This window comes from Balaenoptera ricei, chromosome 10 (assembly GCF_028023285.1).
Source record: "Balaenoptera ricei isolate mBalRic1 chromosome 10, mBalRic1.hap2, whole genome shotgun sequence".
NCBI lineage: Eukaryota > Metazoa > Chordata > Mammalia > Artiodactyla > Balaenopteridae > Balaenoptera > Balaenoptera ricei.
In genome coordinates, this window is record NC_082648.1 from 27,765,063 (window position 1) to 27,790,437 (window position 25,375).

General features: G+C 36.5%; 1 protein-coding gene across 1 annotated transcript in view; it reads right to left on the reverse strand.

The window, feature by feature from the left end:
• Window positions 1-3,379: 3,379 nt before the first annotated feature.
• Window positions 3,380-25,375, reverse strand: part of PKP2 (plakophilin 2) — an 85,309-nt gene continuing 63,313 nt past the window's right edge. Inside the window, exons 7-13 of the mRNA XM_059935622.1 lie at window positions 19,738-19,855; window positions 18,709-18,873; window positions 17,621-17,794; window positions 12,369-12,522; window positions 7,741-7,930; window positions 4,971-5,058; window positions 3,380-4,838 (exon numbers count right to left, since the gene is read on the reverse strand). Of these exons, the coding sequence (XP_059791605.1) occupies window positions 4,770-4,838; window positions 4,971-5,058; window positions 7,741-7,930; window positions 12,369-12,522; window positions 17,621-17,794; window positions 18,709-18,873; window positions 19,738-19,855 (958 nt within the window). The 3' untranslated portion in view covers window positions 3,380-4,769. The remainder of the gene's footprint in view (window positions 4,839-4,970; window positions 5,059-7,740; window positions 7,931-12,368; window positions 12,523-17,620; window positions 17,795-18,708; window positions 18,874-19,737; window positions 19,856-25,375) is intronic.

Genomic DNA, 25,375 nt, shown 5'->3' on the forward strand with positions numbered 1-25,375 from the left:
GGATTTATGAGGAGGTCTGATCAGCCAGATGTAAGAATGTCTGTCACTGTCTCAACCTGCTTCTCTGGGCTAATACATACCTCCTGAGTTACCTTCCCATCCACAGATGCAGCACTCCAGGTGGGAATGAGACAAAATGTTCAGGAACTAGTCCTAAATCTATTGAAATCGCTGATTTTCAGATTTTACTAAACCATGACTAAGCCCAGGTATGGTTTACTAGTAGTCCAGGCTTTAGCAAGATGAACTGGGCTAGACTGTGAACAAGATAAATGCCTTTTTTCCTCTTGACTATGGCTCAGATCACTGCTGGTCACAGTGTTTACAACAGAAGCACAGCTTCAAGAATCATCTAGGAAAAAAGGGGTTTATTGATTCAACCAAAGGTTTGTGACATGCAGCATACTCTAGCCCTTCTTGGAGATTTCACAATGTACGCTGCATATTAGGGGCTCTGAGAAGTCTTGTAATCCAGATTCTTTCAAGATTTGTATAACTCAGCCCTTTTCAGACTTAAAGTATGGGATATTTCTTTTCACATAACACTTATAAATACTCCCAAAGAACTTGTGTTCTGAAGAACAGACTTTCAGGAACACTTGTCTGGGCCATATTTATTTTCCTCATTTCTACCTGGCCTTCTGAGGGATGAATCAGTATGTGTATGTGTGGGTGTACAAAATGCATGGCTGGGGGGAAGGTCGGGCTTTTAATTGAACCAACCTATCTGAGAAGAGAAATTCAGTATATACTGTCAGGCACTGTTTTAAGTGCTTTATAATTATGAAAACATTCAATCCTTAAAACAATCCCATGAGGTAACTACTCCTATCATTCACATATAACAAAGAAAACTGAGGATCAGGGAGAGTGAGAAACTTCCCCCAACTAACCCTAACCTTAACCCTAACCCTTACCCTTACCCTCCCAGTAAGGAGAACAGTCACAATTTGAGTTCAGGCTGGCTGGTCCTAGAATCAATCCTCTTAACCATTATGTCAGACTATCCTCTTAACTTGCCAAGAGACAAGCCAAAGAGAGCCCCACGTTTCCCCAGCACGGAGACCTGAGTCTTGCATTCTTGGCTCCCAGGGAACCCAGAGAGAAGCCAACCCACCTGGGCTTACATGGCCCCTCTGCACTTTCTAGCTATGCAGCTTTGGAATGTGACCTAACCTTTCTCTGCTTCAGGTTATTTTCATGCGTAAAATGTATTAAAAAAAAAAAAAAGAAAGAAAGAAAAAGAAGTACATACTTCATGAGGAGGCTGTAAGAAGTGCTCAACATATGTCCACTCTTGTTCAGTCAAAGCCAGTCACACAAGCCTCTGCTTACTGACCCTGGTCTGTCCTCTACTCTGTTAGAGGAAGACTGTGTCATCTTCTACACTGTGGTCTCTCAGATATTTAAAGACAGATAACACAACACCCGTCTTCCAGGCTGGATATTGCTGGGTTCTTTGTGTCTCCCTATGACTTTCAAAATGCTTTCCCTTAACATATTTTAAACAACTTCTATGCCAGTGTGTGGCATTTTGGTCTCTCTTTCCGAATAGATCATAAAAAGAGAGTTTTCCTTTTAGTTACAGTTCTTAAAGGGTTGAAGTTTATTTCATAAGAGATGAAACTGTCATTTCCACTATAAATAAAACATTAAATCTAAAGCCGAGTTTTGAAGAGTTTGTTTCCTTTTTAATCTATTTTCACTTCCACAAGGAATACTTTAAAATGCAAAAGTTACTGAATCTGAAGATAGGCCAGTTACAGGGTCATGTTAGGCATTAGTTGAATGAATGATTGCATGTTTTTCTTCTCTGTTACTTTAATAAGAACTGAGTCTTTTATGATACAAGAAGATACTCTAAAGAGGACTTGACCAGATGCCCTCTAAATTCCCTCCTAATCCTCAGATTCTGTGATTCAAGGCTTCTGCAATTTTGTTCAAAGTACACACATACTGAAGTCCTCCTCATTCCAATGCAGTGCCTTCATTATATATTTTATTTAGAAGAAATTTCATTTGTAACTATAGTATATAAATTATATATATATATATACATATATGTTCCAATATATATTAAAAATATATATACATATTATTTATATATTTAAACATATATATATGTGTGTGTATATATATATATTTCTCCCCCACCATTTCCTTCTTTCTTCTAAGGAATTGCTTCTTCATAGGGTGATAAAATTGGTTTTAAAGTGGTTTATCTACTCATGCTGCTTATTTTCCCATTTGACATGTTAATCCCCTCTTTATCTTATCAGATAACCCTTTGGTTTTTTTCCATCTGGTATAAAATGTTTTTCATTTGATAGAAATCCAGGGCAGCAACCTCCCATATTCCAGAAGATCATTAAGAATTCTTGAGAAGGCAGCAAGGCCTTTAGATCTCTTAACACAAATGCATGCAGAGTCCCAGCTCAGTGCCTTTGTTCCTTTGATGACATGGGTACAGTATGGGACACATAGAAAAGAAAAAAAGCTTTGTGTATAGACCTGTGATGAAAAGTGATATTCAACTGCATAAGGACCTCCCTCAGAAGTGTTCATAGAAAGTAAAGAAGTGAGGTTTTTGTAAACAAAGGGACAAAGCAGGACATGGGGATCAAGCATAGTCTATCTTTTCATGGTCACAGACCCACTCAATTTACTGAAATCTAGCAATACCTAGATTTGTATGTCTCTCCATTTTTACATGTTTTAGTCACTAGCTAGTCCCATCTTTCTTATAGGAAGTGTTTCTTGGTAAGGAATTTAGGACTAATTAGGGAAGAAATACAGCAATTACAAAGTATTAAACCCTTAGTAATTAAAGTTGAATTTATGTCATGTCAATCATACCACATACACCAAGATACACAAATAAGTCAGATATACACAGATACCAAGGCAAGCAATGTTATTTTTGCCTCATTTTGTGTTTAATATTATTGAAGGCTCTACTAATGTCTTAAAAACACAGAAACTTCTTGAATATACATTAATTCTCTGAGGAATAAATATACTCCAAATGCTTATCATCAGAATTCTGATAAAAGGGATATAATTTCTCTCTTTAGTATTTTAAAAATTGGTATCTAAATAATTTCATTTTGAACTAGGTTAGTAACCTAAGTCTTCTTCATTGAGCTTTTGAAATTGAAAAAAATTTTAAGTTGCAAATACAATAAAGACTTTGGGAATTCCCTGGTGGTCCAGTAGTTAAGACTTGGTGGGGGGGGGGTTAAAAAAAAAAAAAAAAAAAAAAAAGACTTGGTGCTTTCACTGCCGTAGGCTCAGGTTCGATCCCTGGTTGGGGAGCTAAGATCCCACAAGCTGTGTGGCCAAAAAAACAAAACAAAACAAATAAACACTTAAGTACACATTCAAATTGAAAGTGACAATTTATTTCCTATTACACTTTTCTGGCCAAAAGGAGCTGAAGGATTTTTTTCCTTCTTACTTTCTTACAACAGATATTGTCAGATTTTTTTTAAAAAAGCAAAATATAACAGAATTATAGTTAAGAAGACTAATTCTATCTGAATGGTATTAATCACAGCCCAGTTAAAATAACACTTAATACAGACTCACTTCAATAGATGATGTTGTCAACTTTAAAACATTAGTATTTCTCATATCATTTCTGGATGGCCTAGACACATTTTTCCTCAACATAACTTCATTTTTTTTCTAGCTTTTCCTTGACTTAAAATAATGGCCTAAGGAAGGTCACATGAGTTTAGTGGTTCTATTTTTAAAATGTTGGGCAAAGTAGGGCTGGTTGATAATGTACTTCATTAAAATAAGCTGTGTTTTCAGGGCCCTGACTGGTCCAGTAGTCTGAGAGGCCTAGGTTTCTTTTGTAGCCAAACAGTAGAGTCCATTCTTCCACCAGCCCACTGCAGTGGCTGAAGAAGTCCAGGAAATAGATTACACTGAATGCTACTGTCAGAAGAGATTTACATTTAATGGTGTTATTATAGGTGAAATATTTCCTTTAGTAAAAATCCTACTTATTCAGTATTTTGAGGGAACACTGAATTTCATAACCATAGTTGACTTTCTCTGTAGAAAAGATTTTTAAATTTGCTATGATCACTTCCTTTCAATTTCTTTTCCTTATAGTCATGCATGTTCTGTGATCTAAATTTCTTAAGTTCACTGAAAATCAGAGAAAAAATTCAAGAGGATAAAAACAAGCACAAAGTAAACAAACAAGTAATTTTGTCATTACATTTTTGCCTGGATAACCCCACAAATATTTCTTGTTGTTTCCATTCTGTTTCAACACTGCAGAACAATACACTCATGGCTCAGTGGTGAAGCAACGTGCATGTGAGTGACAAAACATGGAAACCAGAAAAGGAATATAAATGTAAATCAAACTTTTAAAATCCTAGTAATACAGCAGCTTCCTTCCTTATTTATTCTGTTAATGTCCATCCCACATGAACTCACATTTTGATTCCAGTAGGACATACACCATCAGCCCTGATCAACAAGACCACTGTTTGTAGAGGGTAAAATCGAGCCTGTTGCCAGTATCTACTCGTGGCAAACTTGCAAATGTCCTCTGGAAAACTAATAAAATTATATTTTGATTATTTGTTTTCTGGATCCTGGGGACCATGGAAATAGAAAAGGATAGAAACAGGACATGGTTTTTTGAAGTTTCTTGGGCTGGGAAGTAGAAAAATAGGTGTTTCCCTTTGGGGCTTTTTGTGACTGAGAATAATGAGGTTCATCTTTCTGAGAGCACTTCTTCATGTTCCTCAGTCTTTCAGGGAGTGGTAGGCTTTGGCAGTCCGGCTGTTGACAAAATCTGTCTTCTTAAACTGAGCCTTTGGAATAAGCAAACAGAAATGTGAAAGGTTAACAACAATTTTCACACAAGAAAATGCAGTTTTTAGTGACTTCTCACCAGGGTCAAGTCAAGCAGGACATTATTATCTGGCTCTTTTTAGCATTCTTACCTTCTTGTAGGCATTATGGAGCTCCGTGTGGGTCCACAGAGAATATAGGAGAACAGAAGCAGCTTTACTTGCTTTGTTGGAAGCATAGCTGAAAAGAAGAAAAGGACATTTTTCGGAGATCAGTGAGAAAGTATGAGGCTTCTGGATGCTGCCTTTGGACGTTCTGTAAATCTTCTTTAACTGCTGTCACTCAGGAGCCATCCATCAAGTCAGGCCACTCACCATGACAAGAGATTAGATGGTGAGCTTTAGGAGGCCAGGGGCCACGTTGGTGCTTTTGTGTTTTTAAAAATCTTTTTAAACCACTAGCAAAGTGCTAACAAATAGTTTATAAAGCAAATTCCTGATATTTATAAGGCATATATTCTTAGAGTTTTATAATTCCTTGAATTTATTTATAGAATAAAATTTATATTTGTACATTTATATTATATATTTTTAGAAAATACTTGTATATTTATAATGCATATTTATAGAGTACAAATGCATGAAAGTATGATTGAAAAATATGTATAACTCTTAGACTTAGTGACTCCATGAATGCAGGGGTTATGTACCTTTTTCAAATTAATAAATTCTTACTGGAGCAACTGTTATTTTAATACAGTTTCAAAATTTATGTCTTTGTATATAGCAAATGGAAAGTGTGTTACTGTTATAAATCCAAGTCTGCACTGAATTTGACATTGTACTTACTTTTTTTTTTGGCCACGCCCCGCAGCATGTGGGATCTTAGTTCCCCGAACAGGGATCGAACATGTGCCCCCTGCATTGGAAGCTTGGAGTCTTAACCACTGGACTACCAGGGAAGTCCCCTTACTTTTAAAAAAAATTTTATTATTATTATATGTACTTAGTTTTTGATGTTCTGCTTTTAAATTTGTCTCAAACTTCTTGTTTCTGGCTAAGGATCAGTGCTTTCTTAGGTCTCTCTCTCTTCCATCACTTGAATTAGCACATGGCTGCAATTTTTCTTTTAACAAAGAAACAAAGATTTTATTTTTCCTATCGTAGGAGTTTGTAAGCATGCAACCAAGAACAGAGAATGCAAAGCTGTATGAAGAAGCCCATGCTGGGTTCATTTAATAGCTAAAAGACCTCTTTCATACCAGCAGTGTAGGGAGGGTAAGTTAAATTAGCACCTTACAGATTTTTTTTTAGTACCTCAGGGACTTTTCAGAGTCTCTTGCTAATAACTGAAGTACTAATAAATCCATGAAAGCTGTGGATCTCTAATATTTAAAATTGGAAGTTCTTAAATTGCAAGGGTGTTATAGTCATGAAGTTTGTTCATAAGTTGGTTGCTTGGCACTTGGAACTCATTTATTTAAAGATGAAATGTAAATGGTGATTGGTTATCAGGCTAGCCCATAAATTATGGGTTAGCTATACAACACTCTAACAAGGAAGAGACAGTAGACCCAACTGGTAGGAGTTTCTTGTTGAATTTTTTTTTTTCTTTTTGGAGACAGGGCATGTGAGGACTGGCTCACAAATGGGACACTCAGTGCAACGAAAAATAACAGAATAGCACACCCCGTAATTTGCTAAGCTACAAGAAATTTCCAAAAGTGATGGTGTATTCCCATGTGCTTCTTACGTCTGAATACTCAAATAATTAAAGTCATACTATCTTACAGAGATTTGGTTAGAAATTTGGATGACTACTTGGAATAGTCGTTTCTGCTTTGCAGCAATAGTTCATACTTTCCACAAAGGCTGAGCAACTGCTACTTGGGAGCAGGTAAATATTCCCTGCTTTTGGGAAATGGACATTCTAACTAGGGCTCCTTTTAATCATGTGACTCTGAATGTAGTCCTCCTTCCATGTGAGCTTTGCCAGAGGGGAACTGAAGAGCACAAGGGGCCTAAGTTGGGCGGGGCTGTGGGGGGAAGGGTTGTGCTCATTCGGGATACCACAGATCCCTATGCTAGCCTCTGTGCAGCCAAGCACACATTTGTCTACTACAGGTCAAGTCCGTTTGCTTTGCAACTCATTAGAACTGGCCTATAATAACATTTGTTTTCTTTTTTGGTTACTTACAAAACTAACTTTAACAAGTCAAACAATTCAGAGTCATATAAAGAGAAAAAAATAATAATCTTCATACCCCCTTGGGATCCCATCACTCTGAGTTAATTAACAGTAATAATTTGGTTACACAATGTTTTTCATTCTCCACTTTTTTTTTTTTTTTAATGGGGAATATTTGACGACACAGACACAAGGATGTGGGATGACTTACATGCATTAAACCTTCTACTTCAAAAGAGAATAAGAGATGGAAGAGATGTGATAAAGAAAACTGAGAAAGCAAGAATTTCTTGTTATGCTGCCTCCTACTTCCCCTCCTCATGCTATTACAGGTGATACCGGCTTCACATATTTAAGTGAGGAAAAGGGCATTCCTTGTCCATAGGACTCCAATTTGCCTACTTTCTTCTCTTTTTAAATCACAGCTGTGGCTCTGGGAAACAATTCATTAGGTCAATAAAATGCTGGAATGCACGACCCAGATAAGCTATGGAGTTTTACTATTTCTGGATATTTTAGAAGAGAATGAGCAACTACTTGGCTTAGAGGATTCAGCTTTCACTTGCCTGATCACCAAGGACTGGACCAGATGATCTGGTCCGGCTGTACAATCTTGTTTTTTGGCCATGTTGCCCATGGTACTCAATTCCTGGACATTCACAACTGCATTATTTACATATGGGAGTGGTGGTGGGGAAAGGGGAGACACTGACAGGCAGATGCTAAAGGACTTACGTGTCACCTGCGCTTATGGTCATAATTTTCTGCAGGCCCCCAGTGTTTAGAAGATCCCGTGCATTCTGGTAACTATTTTGGATTATATTGTTCAATGTGTAACAGGCAGAGGCTGTAGTTTCAATGAGAAGATCAGTACTTGGGACTGTGTTGGGAATTATGGAAACCAAATCAGGTAGAGTTTCTCTGGCTACAAATGAAAGAAAAAAAGAACACTTGATTAAAAAGATTGTTTCTTAACCTCAAGATCCCAGTAACATTTAAGAAGAAACATTTGGTTAACAAACATATGGAAGGATGTAACCACTTTAATACTCAAATTACCACAAAAAAAAAAAAAAAGATTTTTAGAAAGATGATACTTTGTGCTCAGTGCACTGGAGATCTTTCCAGAAAGTAATTTGACAGAAATGTCAAAAAAATTTTTAAATTTTCACATTTTTTGATTCAGTATTTCCACTTTTGAGAATTCATCCTGAAGACATCACTTTAAAAATGGAAAAAGCAGAGATCTTTATTATAGTATTATATATATCATGAAAAATTTTACACAGCCTAAACATCCCAATAATATGAATATGATTAACTAAAGCACATCTGCAAAGAACATTATGCATCCCAAAACATATCTATGAAGCATGTATAATAACAAAAAAATATTTGTTAACATTCTATGTGAAAATAACCGGTATACTTAAAGGACAAACACATATACAAGAAACCTGAGAAGAAATACACTAAAACAGTAACAGCCCTTGTTTTTCTACAATAGTATTAATGGTGACTTAAAAATATTAAAAAAAAATTATCTGTACTGCCCAAAGTTTCTTTAATACGTAAATAACCATTATTAAAAAAAGATAAAGAAACTATTTAAAATTTATTTTTTCAGTACATATATAAAATCTTGGTTATAGGGTTTTTGTTTAGCTTTTTCTGTAGTAACAAGAGAGGTATTAATATTTGATGATGTCATTATACCTTGTCCTATGGTATATATTTCGGGCAATATGAATTTATACTTGGTATTTTGCAAAAATTCTTTCCATGTATGTTTTTTTTTCCTGTAACTACTTTGGACTCTCCTTGAAAGATAGAGAGCATGCTTCTATTGCTTTGTACAAATACTTCTGCCTAATTTTATTTTCTTCATCTGAGTTTATGTGACACCTTGAACTGCACTTCTCTCTCTCTGATACCAGACTGTAATTAGTTATGTGCCTGTCTGAATTCCAAATGGAGCCATGAGTTGCTTGAGGACAATGATTGTATTCATTTCTGGATTTCCAGCATCGATCACTATGCCTAAAATAGAGAGGTACTCAATAAAAGGAACGGAACCATATGTCTTCCTTTGATAACACCTGGACCTGATTGACAGGAAAGACATACCTTCTGCTCAAAGGCCTGAACACTTCCTTTTTCACTGTTGTCTAAGCATCTTGGCATAGTGTTAGGAGCTCAGAGCTCAGTCTCTGAAGCTACAATTTTTTAGTTTTAGTCTTGTCTCTGCCACTTCATGGCTGTGTGGTCTGGGTAAGTTACTTAACCTCTTTATGCTGCATTTTCCCAATTTGTAAAATGGAATAATAATAGTATTTACTTCACAGGACTGTTTTGAGGGATTAAATGAGTTACCATGTGTTAACTGTATCACAGTTCCCTGCACACAGTAAGCTCTCCACAGATGTGGGTAACTACCAGAAGGCTTCCTCCTTTAGTAAGTTAAACCACAGAATGAAAGTCCTTGAGAACCTGAATTTTCCTTTTGCTGAATTTAGGTCGACAGCATGAAAACAAGTGTGAGACAATCACAACAGAAAATGTACAACTGATCTCTCTGCAGGATGCATCAATGGTTGGCTGAGACCAGGCTGCCCACACTGAGACTGATCCCTGCTGAGAGAGTTCCACCTCTCCTCCCTCAGTATGACCAACAAGAAGGTCCAATTCTACAGATCAATTTTAAGGTTGAAACTTTGGCTTATGTCTGAGGAGGAGTGAGAATTAAGAGAAGTTAGAGTCTTTAACATTTTATATCATGTTTGTTTTTCTTAGAAAAGCAGTATAACTGTTTACATTGACAAAGTTAAACACTACAGTACAGTAAAGGAGGGGTCATTCTGTCTCTCTACTCACACACACACACACACACACACACACACACACACACACACACACCCTGTGGGCCTGAGTAAATACATTCACTCTGAGACAAAGTTAGATCTTTAATAGTGAAATATAAAATCAAAGGCCCTATCATGATATTGGAGGGTTACAGCTCAATGTCATATTATTGAAGGAGATTTTAGTTAATGCTGGTGCTTGCACATACATTATGTTATCTGATCCCTGGAAAAACACTGTTCTGTAGTGATTACTAATTTCATTCGATTTAGGGCAGCTAAATGACTATCCAAGGTGACACGTGGCAAAGTAACATTATAGGATGCAGACCAATGTCTTCTGCATGAGACCTGTTATTCTGTCACCATGCTAAGTTGCCTATCTTCAAGTTTTTAAGAAAATATGTTTCAAGTTTATTTCTGTAAATCTAAGTGAAATGTGATGACTTCATTCCAGGTCAGCCCATGGAAAGTTTTACTTGGCCTAGAAATCTCTCATGAAAAACACAAAGCTTGTATTTCAAACTGATTTTCATTTATTCCTGGCTATTAATATCCTGAATCAACACAAGTACTTCTACTCAAATTACATATTTGACATAAAGCCAATTTGGAATTCAAAAATTGCATTTATCTTGCTGAAGCCTCTCCTCACGATTGTCCTTAAAACGAGGGGAGGTTGATCAGTGAAATCACCTTATATAAATTGTGGGGCTACAGCTGTATTGTTCCAACAGCTGGAGGACTGTGGAACTTGAGACAACAGCATTTCTGCCCTGAAGGCACAGGCACAGTGTGCAGAGCGCAGTTCTTTTTTTTTTTTTTTTTAAATATTTATTTATTTATTTGGTTGCGCTGGGTCTTAGTTAGTTGCAGCATGTGGGATCCAGTTCCCTGACCAGGAACCGAACCCGGGCCCCCTGCACTGGGAGCATGGAGCCTTAGCCACTGGACAACCAGGGAAGTCCCCCAGAGCGCAGTTCTTCTCATCAGCTATGCTCTAAAGATGGACTTAACATTTCATTTGAGAAGAAAAAAGTCAAAGGATAATACACATGATTGAAGTGCAGCACAAAAGTCCATGAAAGACAATGAGAAGAACACTTTGATAATTTTGAGACAGTGCCTTTGGCAAGGTTTCTTTCAGATTCACTGAAAAATTTCCAGGCTCTCTACGTTCATAATGGGCACAAAAGCATTGTATGAAACCTCCTGTTCAATGTTGTGCTATTGGCTGTCTTTGAAAATGACATTGTTAAAACATAACCACAGACTTCTGGCACTGTGTGAGTGTGTGTGTGTAGATTTCAAAATAATCTAATCCATTAAAAAAACAAAAAAAAAATTAGTGGAATTTTTGGAAAACTGAGTTTTAAATTGTCAGAAATGACTAATTTATGGAGCATTAGAAAGCATGATTAATTTTAGCATTATCTTCCTATTATCTAATTTTATAGTTTATGACTTAATTCACAAACATTTACATTTTCAGGTATAAAGAAAATGAATGAAAAATGTTATTTGAAAGTGTAACATAGTTATCATCTTTGTCAATAATACGGACTTACAAAAAAAGGAGCAAATGTGTTTCATCATATTTATTCTAAAACCTATGCCAAATCTGTTATATTCATGATTCCTTCTTTTTGTGATTATCTGTCCAACCACTTTTTTCTAGTACAACAATGGCCAAGCTTCTGAGGTGAACAACCACTGCGTGTGTGTGTTTGTTTAATGTTTCAGAAGAGTGGTGCTTAAGCAGGCCACACAGAGAACATTCTGAAAGACATGGGTTAAAAAGACTTCACTGGATGTCATAGCTGAGGGCTGAGAAATATCAAATATATTACCTATCTCATTAATTATTAGTATGGTCTAAAATTTCTCTTTGGTAGTAATTAGAATAAAAGCAAAGCTGGAGGGCTTCCCTGGAGGCGCAGTGGTTGAGAATCTGCCTGCCAATGCAGGGGACATGGGTTCGAGCCCTGGTCTGGGAAGATCCCACATTCCTCAGAGCAACTAGGCCCGTGAGCCACAACTACTGAGCCTGTGCGTCTGGAGCCTGTGCTCCGCAACGAGAGGCCAGTGCACCGCGATGAAGAGTGGCCCCCACTTGCCGCAACTAGAGAAAGCCCTCGCACAGAAACGAAGGCCCAACACAGCCAAAAATAAATATAAAAAAATAAATAAATTAATTACAAAAAAAAAAAAAAGATGAGAGCCCTTTGGTGGGTTACCTAGTCCCATGTAAGTGTAAAAGAAAAAAACTTAAAAAACAAACAAACAAACAAAGCTGGATATTAAGAAAAATCCTATTTGAGACCAGTGCGAAAGCCTACACTTGATGTCTGGGTACACAAAAACCAGTTCTATTTATCACATTTTGCTCTTTATTCACACTTTCAGTTCATCACTGTAAAAAGAATGTGATAAGGACAATGTTTTATTGCATTTGTATTTTCAATATATACACTTTACATCTAGAGACTTACACTGACTTACCAATTTCATTCTGCAGAGAAAAATTCCGAGACAAATTCCTCAGCAGAGAGACGGCAGTCTTTTTCACACTTGGATCACCAACATGCAGCATCTTTCGTGTGTGCTGAAGGCCATTTTCTTTCTGGACAACTGTTTGAGCTACTGATGTTGGCATCTGTTTTGTGAGACATGTTCTATAAATACTATTGTATTTTACTTCATGGTTAAAATTTCTTAATTTCTGTAGATTACTAGAGATTGAGTGAGATGTTTTAAAAGCTAGAGATACTTTCTTTTAATTCTTATTAGGTTTTCAATTTAATTACTGGATAAAGACAGTTTATTCAGTAGTTTTAAATAAAATACTGGATTTGGTTAGCTATTGTGTTTTCTGCATCTGGTTATAAATAAAATGGGTCTGTCTTTCCCTTTCCTTTTTTATCATATTCTTTTTATTCACATTTTCAGTTCATCATTGTGAAAAGAAAAGGGCGTTTTAGAATCAAAGTTACACTAATGTCATAAAATTTAGTGGGTAAGTTTTTTTCCCTTTTTCTATTTTCTTGAACTATTTGTGTAATATAAGAATAATTTCAACTTTGTGGGTCTGGTAGAACTTAGCTATAAAGACAACTGAGCTGAGAAAAATTTTAAAGGGAGATGTCTGATTACTATTTCAATGTATTTACTTGTTGTTGGCTTATTCATCTTTTCTGTTTGTCTTGTTCAGATTTTGGCATTTTACATATTTTAATAAACGTATTCATTTCTAAAAAGCTAGTTTATTCTGAAAGAGATATTGGGCTTTTAAAGAAAGGAATGTATGGCTTGTCAGGTTACCTGTAACTCTATTCTCTGTATCAGAGGCTGCATGCGCAAGTTGCTGGTTCAGGTCTAGGTCCACCAGAGGCAAATCTTATTTGGAATTAGGCTGGTCACCTACTTTCACAGGGTCTGAGTACCAACTAGGCCCTTCCTAGCATCAGCAAACCTCCAACAATACTAAGACCTTAGCTTGTGTCTGCAACTTTATATATTTTTATTTGAACCTAACATGAGGCTACCATGCCAAAAATCCGTGTATTCTTGACCATTCTTCAGGGTGTCTATCTTCTTTGTTTATCTATCTAAACTCTGCTTGCTTCCCCTACCTCCTGCACAGTGCCCTCTTTACATTCTGCACTGTACCGTCTAAAAAAGGGGTTCTTAATATAGGATTCAGGATAGGTTTCAGGGAGGGAATAGGAGGTCCTTAAAATTATTTTTGTGTTTATAGTAATCTTTTTCAGGAAAGAGTCCGTAACTTTTATTTGATACTCAAAGTGTCCATGACTCAAAGAAGTTTAATAACCACTATTTTGCAATGTTTGTTCCAAAGTTACACTTTGTCTTTCACTAATTTGCAGAACATTCCATTAGACTCTTTTCTTTCCTCTGGGAAGAATCCTTCACCTGCAGCCATTCTGTACAACTCCTTGGACATGGAGGTAGACTTAGCATCCCTCTCTCTTCCCAATGGCCCATCTAAGTAATTACATCTTTCCTCATATGCAAAAGCTCTGCTCTTCTGAGTCAATGCCGTCCAGCTCTATCTCTCTCATAGCGTTTTCTTTGTCATCTCAAGGCCTAGTATATAAAAATGATCACAGAATTCTGATTCATTGAGGGAAATGGGAGAGGCTGATGTGGAATGATCTTTAGAATTTGCTCATTAAGGAAAATAAACAATCAGATTTACCAAATAGAGATTTCACATTCCAGCTTTAGGGAATTTGTGAGAATGACTGTCAGTCAATTATTTACAAACAGCACTTCTAGTTCATATTGCCCTCATTACTAATGAGGTTGAGCACCTTTTCAAATGTTTAATGGCCATTTATACATCATGTTTTGTGAAGTGCCTGTTCAAATCTCTTGTCCATTTTTCTATTGGGTTGTCTTTTTATTGTTAAATCAATGAGTTTTTTTTTATTTCCTAGATACCAACCTTTGTTACTTATATATGTTACAAAAATCGTTTCCTCCTCTGTGCTTTGCCTTTTTACTGTCTTTTGATAGCTTAAGTTATTAATTTTAATGTAGTCAATTTATAAAATATTGACTTTATGTGCTTTTTATGTCTACTGTTAAGAAATCTTTCCCTATTCCAGGTCACGAAGATATTCTATGTTATCATTTAGAAGCTTTATTGTTTTACCTTCCACATTTAAATCTCATTGCTGTTGGGACTGATTTGTGTGTAAGGTGTGAGACAGAGAACACATTTTTTTTTTTTCATTGGACATCAAATTAAATGCCTTTAAAGTGTTTTAGAAACTTGAAAACTGTTTATTTCAATGATTTTTAACTTGTACAATGAATGTTTAATTTTACATGTGTATACAACATAATGAGTTGATATACTGTAAAATAATTATCACAATAAGTTTAGATAACATCCATCATCACACATAGTCACAAATTTTTTTTCATTCTTGTGATGAGACCTTTTAAGATTCACTCTTTTAGCAACTTTCAAATATACAATACAATATTGTTAACTATAGTCACCATGCTGTACATTACACCCCCAGGAGTTATTTATACTGTACTTTATACTTTATACTTTACACTATCCTTAGAGAATTTGCTAAATGGGTAAATTTTATCAACCCATCCCCTTTCCTTATTTATTATTTTGGTTTTTTTTTGTATCATTTAATAAATAATGACCATTATACCTGAACTAATAAAGTTTACATTAAGGTATTCTTACCGGCAAGAAATTACTGCCATAATTTTATACTAAAATTATAGAATTTATCTTTTAGAAGCTATTCAGTCCAGTTCAGGTTCTTTGCCATCTAAGGCACATGGCCATCAATGCTCAGTGCTGTCTCAGTTATGAACACAGGTGAATGGACTGGGTATTTTCTGGAACTATGTTTAATGGTCTGCTTTTCATGTTTTTCTATTCAGTGATTCCTTTTAGAAATTACAAAGCCAAGCATTTTTTAATCACACCATCTAAACATAGCAAAATTAGGGAAAGTAATAATTAGAAAAAATATACATGTAAGTCAAAATTTTAATAAAAAGCATCTTGTAACTTAAAAGAACAAAGGGTCCTCATATCATTGTCCCATGCTGCTAATGATTTCTCCTATAAATCTCTAGTCAAGTTTAACTCTAATAGCCTTGAGCATGGATTAATACCAGTTTAGTGTAGGTCTCCTTTCAGGGGACTGGACTGGTCTAAGGTTAGGTATGATTTAAAATCCATTGCTTGGATTCCTTTTGGATTTGGAACTCTTAGATTTCTGTTTGTTTATTTCTTTTTCCCAGCTAGATTATTACCAAACACAGGGATTTTGTCTTATTCACCACTATATACTTAGCACTAGGCTAGTGCCTTTTATGTAGAAGGTGCTCAAATACTGTTTGTTTGATAAATGAATAAAGGAATTATGTAGTCTGAATAAACTACATATTCAGAATGGCATATTCTTGTATGTTGGGTGGCAAATATTCCTGTATTGACAGAAACATGGAAGCACCTCTGGATAGTTTGGATTCCATGAAAGATTTTGGAGTGGAAGAGGCTAAAATCCAAGCTTAAAGGGTTAGCTCATATTGAACCATCCTCAGAGCATAGTGAGCTTAAATACATACAGACACAGCAATTTAATTTCTGACCTTTTCTATTAAGTTGGCTGGTAGTCAGTTAATAAGAGGGCTTCTGTAGTTTGGGAAAATGAAAGAAATGGTTTTGGGGAACCAAGCATGGGGAAATGGGAAGATAAGACAGTAAATTATGTCTTTCTGTCTGTCAGGGCTCCCTGGTCACTCCCCATTTCCTTCTCTTTGTGCACAAGTACATTCTGAAGAATTTCAAAGAGATTAAAATTGGGTTGTATTCTTAACCATGGTGCTAAAATTAGAGAAATACTGGTTTTAGTATTTCACAATTTTATTCAAAACTGAGCAAAGAATGAACATGGTTCATTAAAGAATGAACATGGTTTCTCAAGTAAGGAATAAATAATATTTTTGTTATCAACAAGAGTGCTTTCCTCTATGATGATGGATAATTAGACTGGTCATAGAGTGAACTACTTGGGGAGAGTTTAATCATTTTATGATCAAGGCAAAGAATACAAGCTTAGTTCAAATAATTAAATATTTATAGAATCCTTTACTATGTTGCAAGCTGTAAAATACATGGGGAAAGGAACAAATTTTTACTCTTTTTTTAAAGTAATTAAAAAAAATTAATTTTATTGGAGTATAGTTGATTTAAAATGTTGTATTAATTTCTGTACAGCAAAGTGATTCAGTTATACATATATATACATTCTTTTTCATATTTTTTTCCATTATGGTTTATCACAGGACCTTGTAAGTTTTTACTCTTTTTAATATTTTAATTTTGCTGGTATAAAGTACATCTGGAAAGAGAAGTAACTATTTTATTGTTGACTTTCTGGGACACAAAAGCACAGATAGCCTTTCCAACTGCAGTGGACATGTGTTGTCTCTGCCTTCTAGCATTCATTCTTCCTTTTGGTGACAACACTCTGACTTTCCCTTAGGGAGCCACTCCATGTGGTACAAGTGGTAGTGACCCTCGCTCACTGAAACCCCTGCCCCTGAAATTCACATGTGAGCACATAACCCAGACTTGGCCAGTTAGAATATCACAGGCTCCTGGCCACAGGTACTGGTTTGGAAATGGGAAAGTGAGACTCATTCCCCAAGTTCTTAACAGAGCTATTGGGAAAATAGTAGTAGTTTCTTTTCCTGTGGAGACATTGAGCTGGATAAGAGGTAAGCCTGAAATCACTGGTGGCTATCTTTGCTGTAATATGAGGCTAGCCTTTGAGAATGAAACCAACAGAGGAAAACAGAGTCCAGAGATAGAGAATCACAAATATAATTGCTGGGCACCTATGTCCCACCATGACAGAAGGAAAACCCACCCTGGACTTTTCAGTTATATGAGTCAAGAAATTCCTCTCTTTTGCCTAAGCCAGTTCAGGTAGGATTCTGAGACTTGTAACAGAAAGAGTTCTGACTGATACTCATAAATACCAATGAGTCTTTCACTCGCAGTCTGACCTGGGTTTGCAGAAGCTGAGGCTGAAATTCCTGCAAAGCTGAACTCTCTCTGGCAATTCCTGAGAACTGTCTTGATTGAAGCGAGAAAACTTATGTTCTTACTTCACTGTCATTTCTGAGCTTAATGTAGGTGTGTCTACAATGCCATTATTTAAAAAAGTAAGCATGATACTCACTGGTCCACTTCCTGCCGTGAGATTCTGGAGAGCTCCCAAAGATGCTTCTTGAGTGTAGTTTCGGACACTCTTGGCGATCAAGGACAAATACATCCGTATCACGATGGAGTGCCACAGCCACTCCACGCCCTTGGGGTTGCTCTTTTCCTCTGGCATTGGCATGTCCTGGTATTGCTAACCACACACACGATGAAATCCAAAATTAATGCCTTCAAGTGATTTCTACAATTCCACACCCAAACCAAGAGACCAGAAAGTACTGTCTTGTCTAGGGAGACTAATAATTAGCATAATAAGAAGCCCTTAAAATAAAAATGAAAAAGCAAATATGTATGATTTACAATCATTTAACTTTTAGCCCATGATGACTATTTCTCCCTCACAATACCCCATACTCACAACTTTACATTTCACAGCGAGAGAGAATGCAGAGAATTAAGCATTGACTGTTCTAGAATAGTTTACAGGCTGCTGTTAAGCTAAAAGCTAAATTAGTCACATCCACTCTGAAGATAAGAAAAACAGGCCTCTTCCCTCAGAGTCTTGTGAAGTTGTCCAGGATAGCATCAGGATTCTAAATTTACCAGTTGTTCTCCAAGTTCACATACACCGTGATACTCTGAGGAGTAGGAGAGATCACATTCCTTCTATTTCATGAAATGCCAGTCTGGAGCAGTCCTTCCTATGTACGGGGTTTGCTTTTAGGATGTCCAAGTTTGTTTTTAGAATGTTTAAAGCTGAATGTCAGGGCTGCTTTTAATGTTAAAACAATGCTATGCCACTGGCCATGTGGCATTAAGCTTACTTCCTAACCTGCAGGGCATAGAGCAGTATGGTTTGATGGCTAATAGTGTAAATCTGGGGCCAGATTGCCTGGGATAGAATTCCATCTCCTCCACTAATTTGCTGAATTATTTTGAATTAACTTTTCTGTACCTCTGTTTCCTCATCAGTAAATGAGGGTATTAATAATACATACCTCATAGGGTAGATATAAGGATTAAAAAAACTTAAAATAGAGCCTGACATATACTAAGTACTCAGAAACACACACACACACTTATTCTTTCAAAGGCCTCCCAACATACCTCTTTTACTTTCCTGCTTCTACTGCCAAAACACCCAATACTTTTGTTGTTGTCAGCCTGGATATTCCGGCTTTGAATATAGATACTCTGGGAATATTTCTCTGGGAGCTCTGCCTCCAGCTGGTAGGAGAGGTTATGAAGAATGCACACACAGTTCTCTGTGGCCTGAGAAAATAGGACATGAATATTGATCATATACATATAGATATCCCTTTGCAAGTGTTATACCACAGGACCTCTGAGGCTTTAGATCTTACAAGGTTAACTGGACGCAACAGGGTGCGCTTGGACTGCAGGGTGGCTGGGGGAGTGAAATGAGTACAGCTAGAAAGCCTAGGGCTAAATCATAAATGGTCATGAGCACAATGCTAAGAAGTAGAGGCTGAATTTTTTAAAACATTGGGGAGCAGTTCTAGTTTACTTTTAAAGAGTGTTCAGAATGATTTTAGATTTTAGGTACATTGTTTAGTAGCCACGTGGACTTGGAAAATAGGAGGAGATATTGCTTGTAGAGACCAGTCGACTACAATAATCAGTATAAAAGATGCACAAACTATGACAGCAGTAGTAGCATTAAAGAGGACTGGTTAAACTAAAGAGCATTTCAGAAGTAAAATGCACAAGATTTGTTGTCCAGTGGATGTGGGATGTGAGGGAAGAGAGGAAGTCCAACATTACTCAGGTTTCTATTTTCATTTGGTAGACAGTAATAATTATTAAGAAGGCTTATACAGAGGAGTAAGTTCGGAGATGAGGGAAGAGATGAATTTCATTGCTGAATATGTAGCATTTGGGCTCCTTTCAAATATCCAGAGTTGTTAAACAGTTAGAAATTTGGGTCTGGAAAGTAGAAAAAAAAAGGGGCTAGATAGATATTAATATTTATGAGCATGTATGGGAAATCTTAAGCTCAGCAAATGAGTTAATAAATAAGGCCAAACCCAAACAGCTACTTCAAGAATACTCTGAAGAGTCTTAGTAAGACAAAATAAGTAATTCAATACGAGAGACATCTAATTCTTGTATCACCTTGTCATCTGGCTGGTAATCTGCAATGGTTCCTCTGACATAATGGACCAGTGAGTCAATCAGTCCATCACACCTTCTCATCACTTTCCTCCCTTCAGGACCAGCTGAACTCATGTTTCTATCAGGAAAAACAAACAAACAAACGATCAATCATAAGACAGGCTGTGTATCTAATAGGTTTTTGTTTCAAAGTTTCTTCCAAGGGTTCGGAAAACTGGCAAATTTGTCAAAGTATGACAGACTTGTCCTGGGGTCAATAAATCATCAACTGCCTATGGTCATCAAATCTGGACACAACTTGTAAATATATTCATAACACATTATTATGTCAATAATAAAAGTCTTCTGTCTACTTCATTCCAAGCACCAAGGTCAGAGCATTATTTACTTAATCTTTACACCATTTTGGAGAGGGTATAAATATATGAGGAAAACATTTTGCAGTTAAAAGGAGAACAAGTGGCACATTAGCCATAGCAATATACATGTCCAAGTCCCAACTGTGCTGTGCCTTAATTCTAAGTAACTTAAAGCTACTTAAATTCTCTGGGCTTCCGTTTCCTCATTTGTAAATACAGGGTGTTAGACTATATTATTTGGAGGTTTTATAGGTTTCAGCATAAACTGTTATTGACAAATATTAAACCAAATGATCTAAAATATGATAATTCTATAATTAAAATGGCAGAGAGATGTCACGAAAAATGCAGTTTTACACTGTGTAAGACCTAAGTTAAAAGCATGACCTATAAACATCTTTGCAATTAGTCTATTTCTTTTTTTTTTTTAATAAATTTATTTATTTTATTTTTGGCTGCATTGGGTCTTCGCTGTGGTGTGCGGGCTTCTCACTGAGGTGGCTTCTCTTGTAGTGGAGCACGGGCTTCAGTAGCTGTGGTGCGTGGGCCCAGCTGCTCCACAGGCCTAGCTGCTCCGCAGCATGTGGGATCTTCCTGGACCAGGGATTGAACCCGTGTCCCCTGCATTGGCAGGCAGATTCCTAACCATTGCGCCACCAGGGAAGCCCTCTATTTCTAATTTGGCTAAGCCATGACACCTTTCTATAAACAGTGACTAAATCTACAAGTGCAAGTTGCTTCCTTATAGAGATTGAAGTTTATCAAACACAGCAAAGTAATACATTTAGGGACAATGTTTCAGATTCAGATCATGTTTATATTCTGGTATTACTGTTACTATGTTCCTTTGCATTAAGTTCTTCTTGTTGGCATTAACTATTTAAAAAAATTTTTTCCCCCAAAATGTTAACAGCTCCATCAACAAGAATGGCAAAAGAACAATGCCTTCAGGTTTTTAGAATTTTGAGAACCACCCTTATTCCCTTTTGCTAACTTCACTTGCTAAGAATCATTCCTATAAATTTTATCAGACCAGTTCCTTTCACTGGTAGGTAGAGCATTCAAAGCATATTCTTTTTTATTTTTCAGTTTGCTCCTTTTTAAAAATTTTATTTAGAATGCTTACTTGTTGAAGTTAGCATCATTTTACAGATCATTAGAAAAATTCAGTTCTTCTGTCTCTGCAAACATTTATAATAGGTTAGGAATAACAGATTAGAAATGTAATACATTACAAAACAGTTGCCTGTGACTATCTGTACATTTACTATGCACCTTAAGGAAAAGAATTCGACAGTGTGCTGTACTTACACTGCAGATAACATCCTTTTATTCTATTTTACAAAACTGACCAGTGGTAGTGTTTGAATTTATAAATGGCCATTAAACAGGATATTTAACCTAGATATATAGTTAGCATGCTAAAAAGTGAAAATTTTCAACTGAAGTTCTATGGCTCACAAAGCATACTTTTTTTGTGTATAATGTCTCAGCGTGATTCTGAACATCAAAAGAACTACAATTCTGAGAAATTTTTGGGTAGTATTTTCTTCTTCTTTAAAATAATATATTGCACTAAGTGATTTAAAAAAGCCTTTCTGTTCCCAAATACTGTTTTCAATACATTTTGTCAAAGAACAAATGTGCCCAGCATTATATCAAGAACTGCAGGGAACAAGGGAGGAGTATCCAGCATTGCACCCTGATCCCAGGGAGATCACATCTATAATACTCGACTGCTTTTTTTTTTTTTTTTTTTTTTTTTTTTTAAATTTTTATTTATTTATTTATTTATGGCTGTGTTGGGTCTTCGTTTCTGTGTGAGGGCTTTCTCTAGTTGTGGCAAGTGGGGGCCACTCTTCATCGCGGTGCGCAGGCCTCTCATTATCGCGGCCTCTCTTGTTGCGGAGCACAGGCTCCAGACGCGCAGGCTCAGTAATTGTGGCTCACGGGCCTAATTGCTCCGTGGCATGTGGGATCTTCCCAGACCAGGGCTCGAACCCGTGTCCCCTGCATTGGCAGGCAGATTCTCAACCACTGCGCCACCAGGGAAGCCCTACTCGACTGCTTTTAACCCATGAAAATGCAATTTCATAATCCAACCTAATAGTTGAGGAGATAAGACAAATACACCTAAAACTAAGGATATACTAATAATTTAGTGGTTAATGAATTGATACAATGAGTTTTTGATTTTAGCAAAATCCCTTCTGTGACTTTGGTTCTCATTTGAGGTTTCTAATGTAATTATTCACGTCCTTATTTTTCACTGTACCTGAAAGACTTTAACACTTAGTTCATTAAAAAGGAAGATAATGAACGGGCTCATAAACTGTAAATAAAACCATTTTTCCTATAGTTTTTTTTCAAGAAATGATTATTTGAACCAAGATCCTCTATCTACTCTCTGAGCCCTTTAAGGTCATGGGATCTTAAGAAGCTTGACAAAACTGAAAAAGCACCTTTTACGGTCTCCTTATTTTACACATGGAGAAACTGAGGACCAAAGAGTTTAAGTTACTTTTCCTGGTGAGATTAAATTACTGGTGAAGTCAGGATAGGAGAGCTGTTCTTTATCCTGTGCTAAGGGCGGCTCCAGAGTAGAGCAAACCTTACCTAACATTCACTCAGTATGCCATTTGTTTAGCAAGTACCATATGTCCTCCAACTCCAAGACAACGTTATCATATTTTAAAGCTCCCTTTGACCTTTTCAACATCTGGCTTGGAGAAATGGCAGTAGTTTTAAAATTGCTTTGACAAATCAAAAGGTCTCTCTCCCTAGCTAAGCCCACTACATACCTTGCAGATGGATGACTCAGCTTTGTTTTACTTCAAGTCTGTTTATTTTGGGTGAGAATGGTAATTCAATTTGGCAGTACTGCCAGTTCACACACACTAACTGTTGTCTTGTAGTTTGGTATTATCCAGACTCTACTGGCTTGAAATGGGACTTATCAGTGGTTCCTGACAGTTGATACCTTTGCTGACAGAAAGTGCATGGAACCCCACTGCTTCAGTATTTGCTCTTGCATATCAAAAATAGTTCCTACCTTACTCAACTACCCAGAAATACGAATGATAAGGGTGGATTATTTTATAGCAATACATCCATGAATAGAGGTCACTAGTCAGAAAGGAATTTGTTATTGTACCACTCTGAAAATAATCAGAAATTATTAGAAAATGATATATTCATCTTAAAGTATTTTTTAACAGCTAATACATAAGTTTTTTGGAATCAGAGAATTAACATGGCTAATCTTAGGCAGAATTGATCCTTTTACACTGTATCTCCTGAGTCCCGAGAAATATTTATCTGTCACTGTTTCCTATATGCAGCCCAATAGAGGTTTAAACTGGAAAACTATCTCAAAACTATACATGAAATATATCAAAACAATGATCTTGTTGAAAAGTAAAAAAGAAAGAGCATAAAAACCACAGTAGCTACTCAATAAAAGTTGATTATCAGAGTTACCAATGAACATATTGGAAATGTTTAATTCAGTGTCCATGGTTTGAATTTGATTAAATGATGAGTTTATTTCCCCTGGTATAATCTAGCAGAAGTCTGAGTAAATATGTGAGTACCTTTTAGGAAATTAGAACTGCACACTGTTGTATATTGAAATTTAAATACCAGGTCCTTGGGGCTAGGGGTTGGGGCCTCAGGAGGAGGTGGGTAGAGAAGGATGTGAACTACTCTAAATATAAAAGCAGGACTGTTTCAGAGCTCTTCACCTTCACTGGGCCTGAGCGGGAGGATACCAGCACGAACTGTGGCTTGTGTTTGATATTAAGAAGAATTTTTCTGCTAATATGACTTATAAAGGGTGAGAAAAAATAGAATCTGAACCTCTGTATGTCTCTGAACAAAACTTCACATATTTAGGAGGCTTCAGGTGATTTATCTGAAAGCAAATCAGTGATTCCTGACTCTCTCCAGGACCATTTATCTCACACATTCCTGAGTGTCACAATGAAAAGGAGAAAAGAAAACCAAACACCCTGGACCTTGCTAGAATTAAAATAAAGAATTGTCTTTGTTAAGATTAATGACAGTGTGACTAAATCTTAAATTTGTATGGCAAACCAAAGAGTGAACAGTGTCAAATGATAAGAATAACTGAAATTTAGTGTGTGTGCTAGACATTATTATACTTTGCAAATATTATGTTTTTACAAAATTCCTTAAATTAGGGTGTGCTAGAATCTCATTCAGAACCCTGACCTATGACTGTTGTTTAAAATCAGAATTGCCTGCTTCTAATGGGATTTTTAATGGCTCTTCCATAAAAAGTTATCTGTGTGGGGTTACGTGCAGGCATGTTGTCAAATACAGCTAGTCTGCCAGCACTGGAAGGAAGTTTGTTACAACACAGAATGTCCAAACTTGGGGTATGGACAACTGGCCTGGCGAGATGATGAGCTAATATGAAATGTTTAAAGTAAAAGGCTATAGTTAAAAAAAAAAAAAAAAAAAAAAAAGGCTATAGTTAGTTACCAGGGCATGAGAATGGCAGGCAATAATAAGGCAGGAGTGAATCTTTTCAAGACATTTCACCAACAAGTAATTCTAAGATACAGAGATTTTTTTTTAAAAAATGGGGCTATTTCTACTGATAATAGGTGGTTGCCTACTAACATACAATTTACATGTGTATTAATGTGACCTGTCTTAAAGGTCTAACCAGCATACTGAGATAGTGATCACCACAGTGGTTTTTAAAAAATTGTGGCTGTATCTTCATTTTCATCAATAATTATAGGCTTCCTAATACCATGTGTTATAAATTATATCCCAAGTGGTACCAGTCAATTAAGTGCTTGGTCCAAGTCCATTCAAGGACCCAATAGGTACTTGATAAGACATTGGCTGATAAGGAGGCATCCTTCTTCCTCTGGTTATTTGAGATTTAGGTCTGGGCTTTTGTTTAACTCTCAGCTGATACATATCAAACAGTTGGGCCTTGTCTGTGATTAACCTAGAGAAAGCAGCAGAGGCAGTTTGTGGTTGCACAGAACAAAAGGGGAGCCTCATCTGAACTGGCAGAGGAACAAAAACTCTATGTCAAAAGAAGGGTTTGTCTGTTATTCTGAGTCAACATCAGATCCTGCAGGTATCCGCAAACATCAGCCAAAGTCAGCTGTTCATTCTGCAAAAGGAAGCAACATTGGGAATAGAACAAAGCTGTACAACCTACACGTCTTGTTCCTTCCAGGACAAGGAACATCAACTTAATAAAGATGTGTTAGCATCTATTACACATCAAGAAA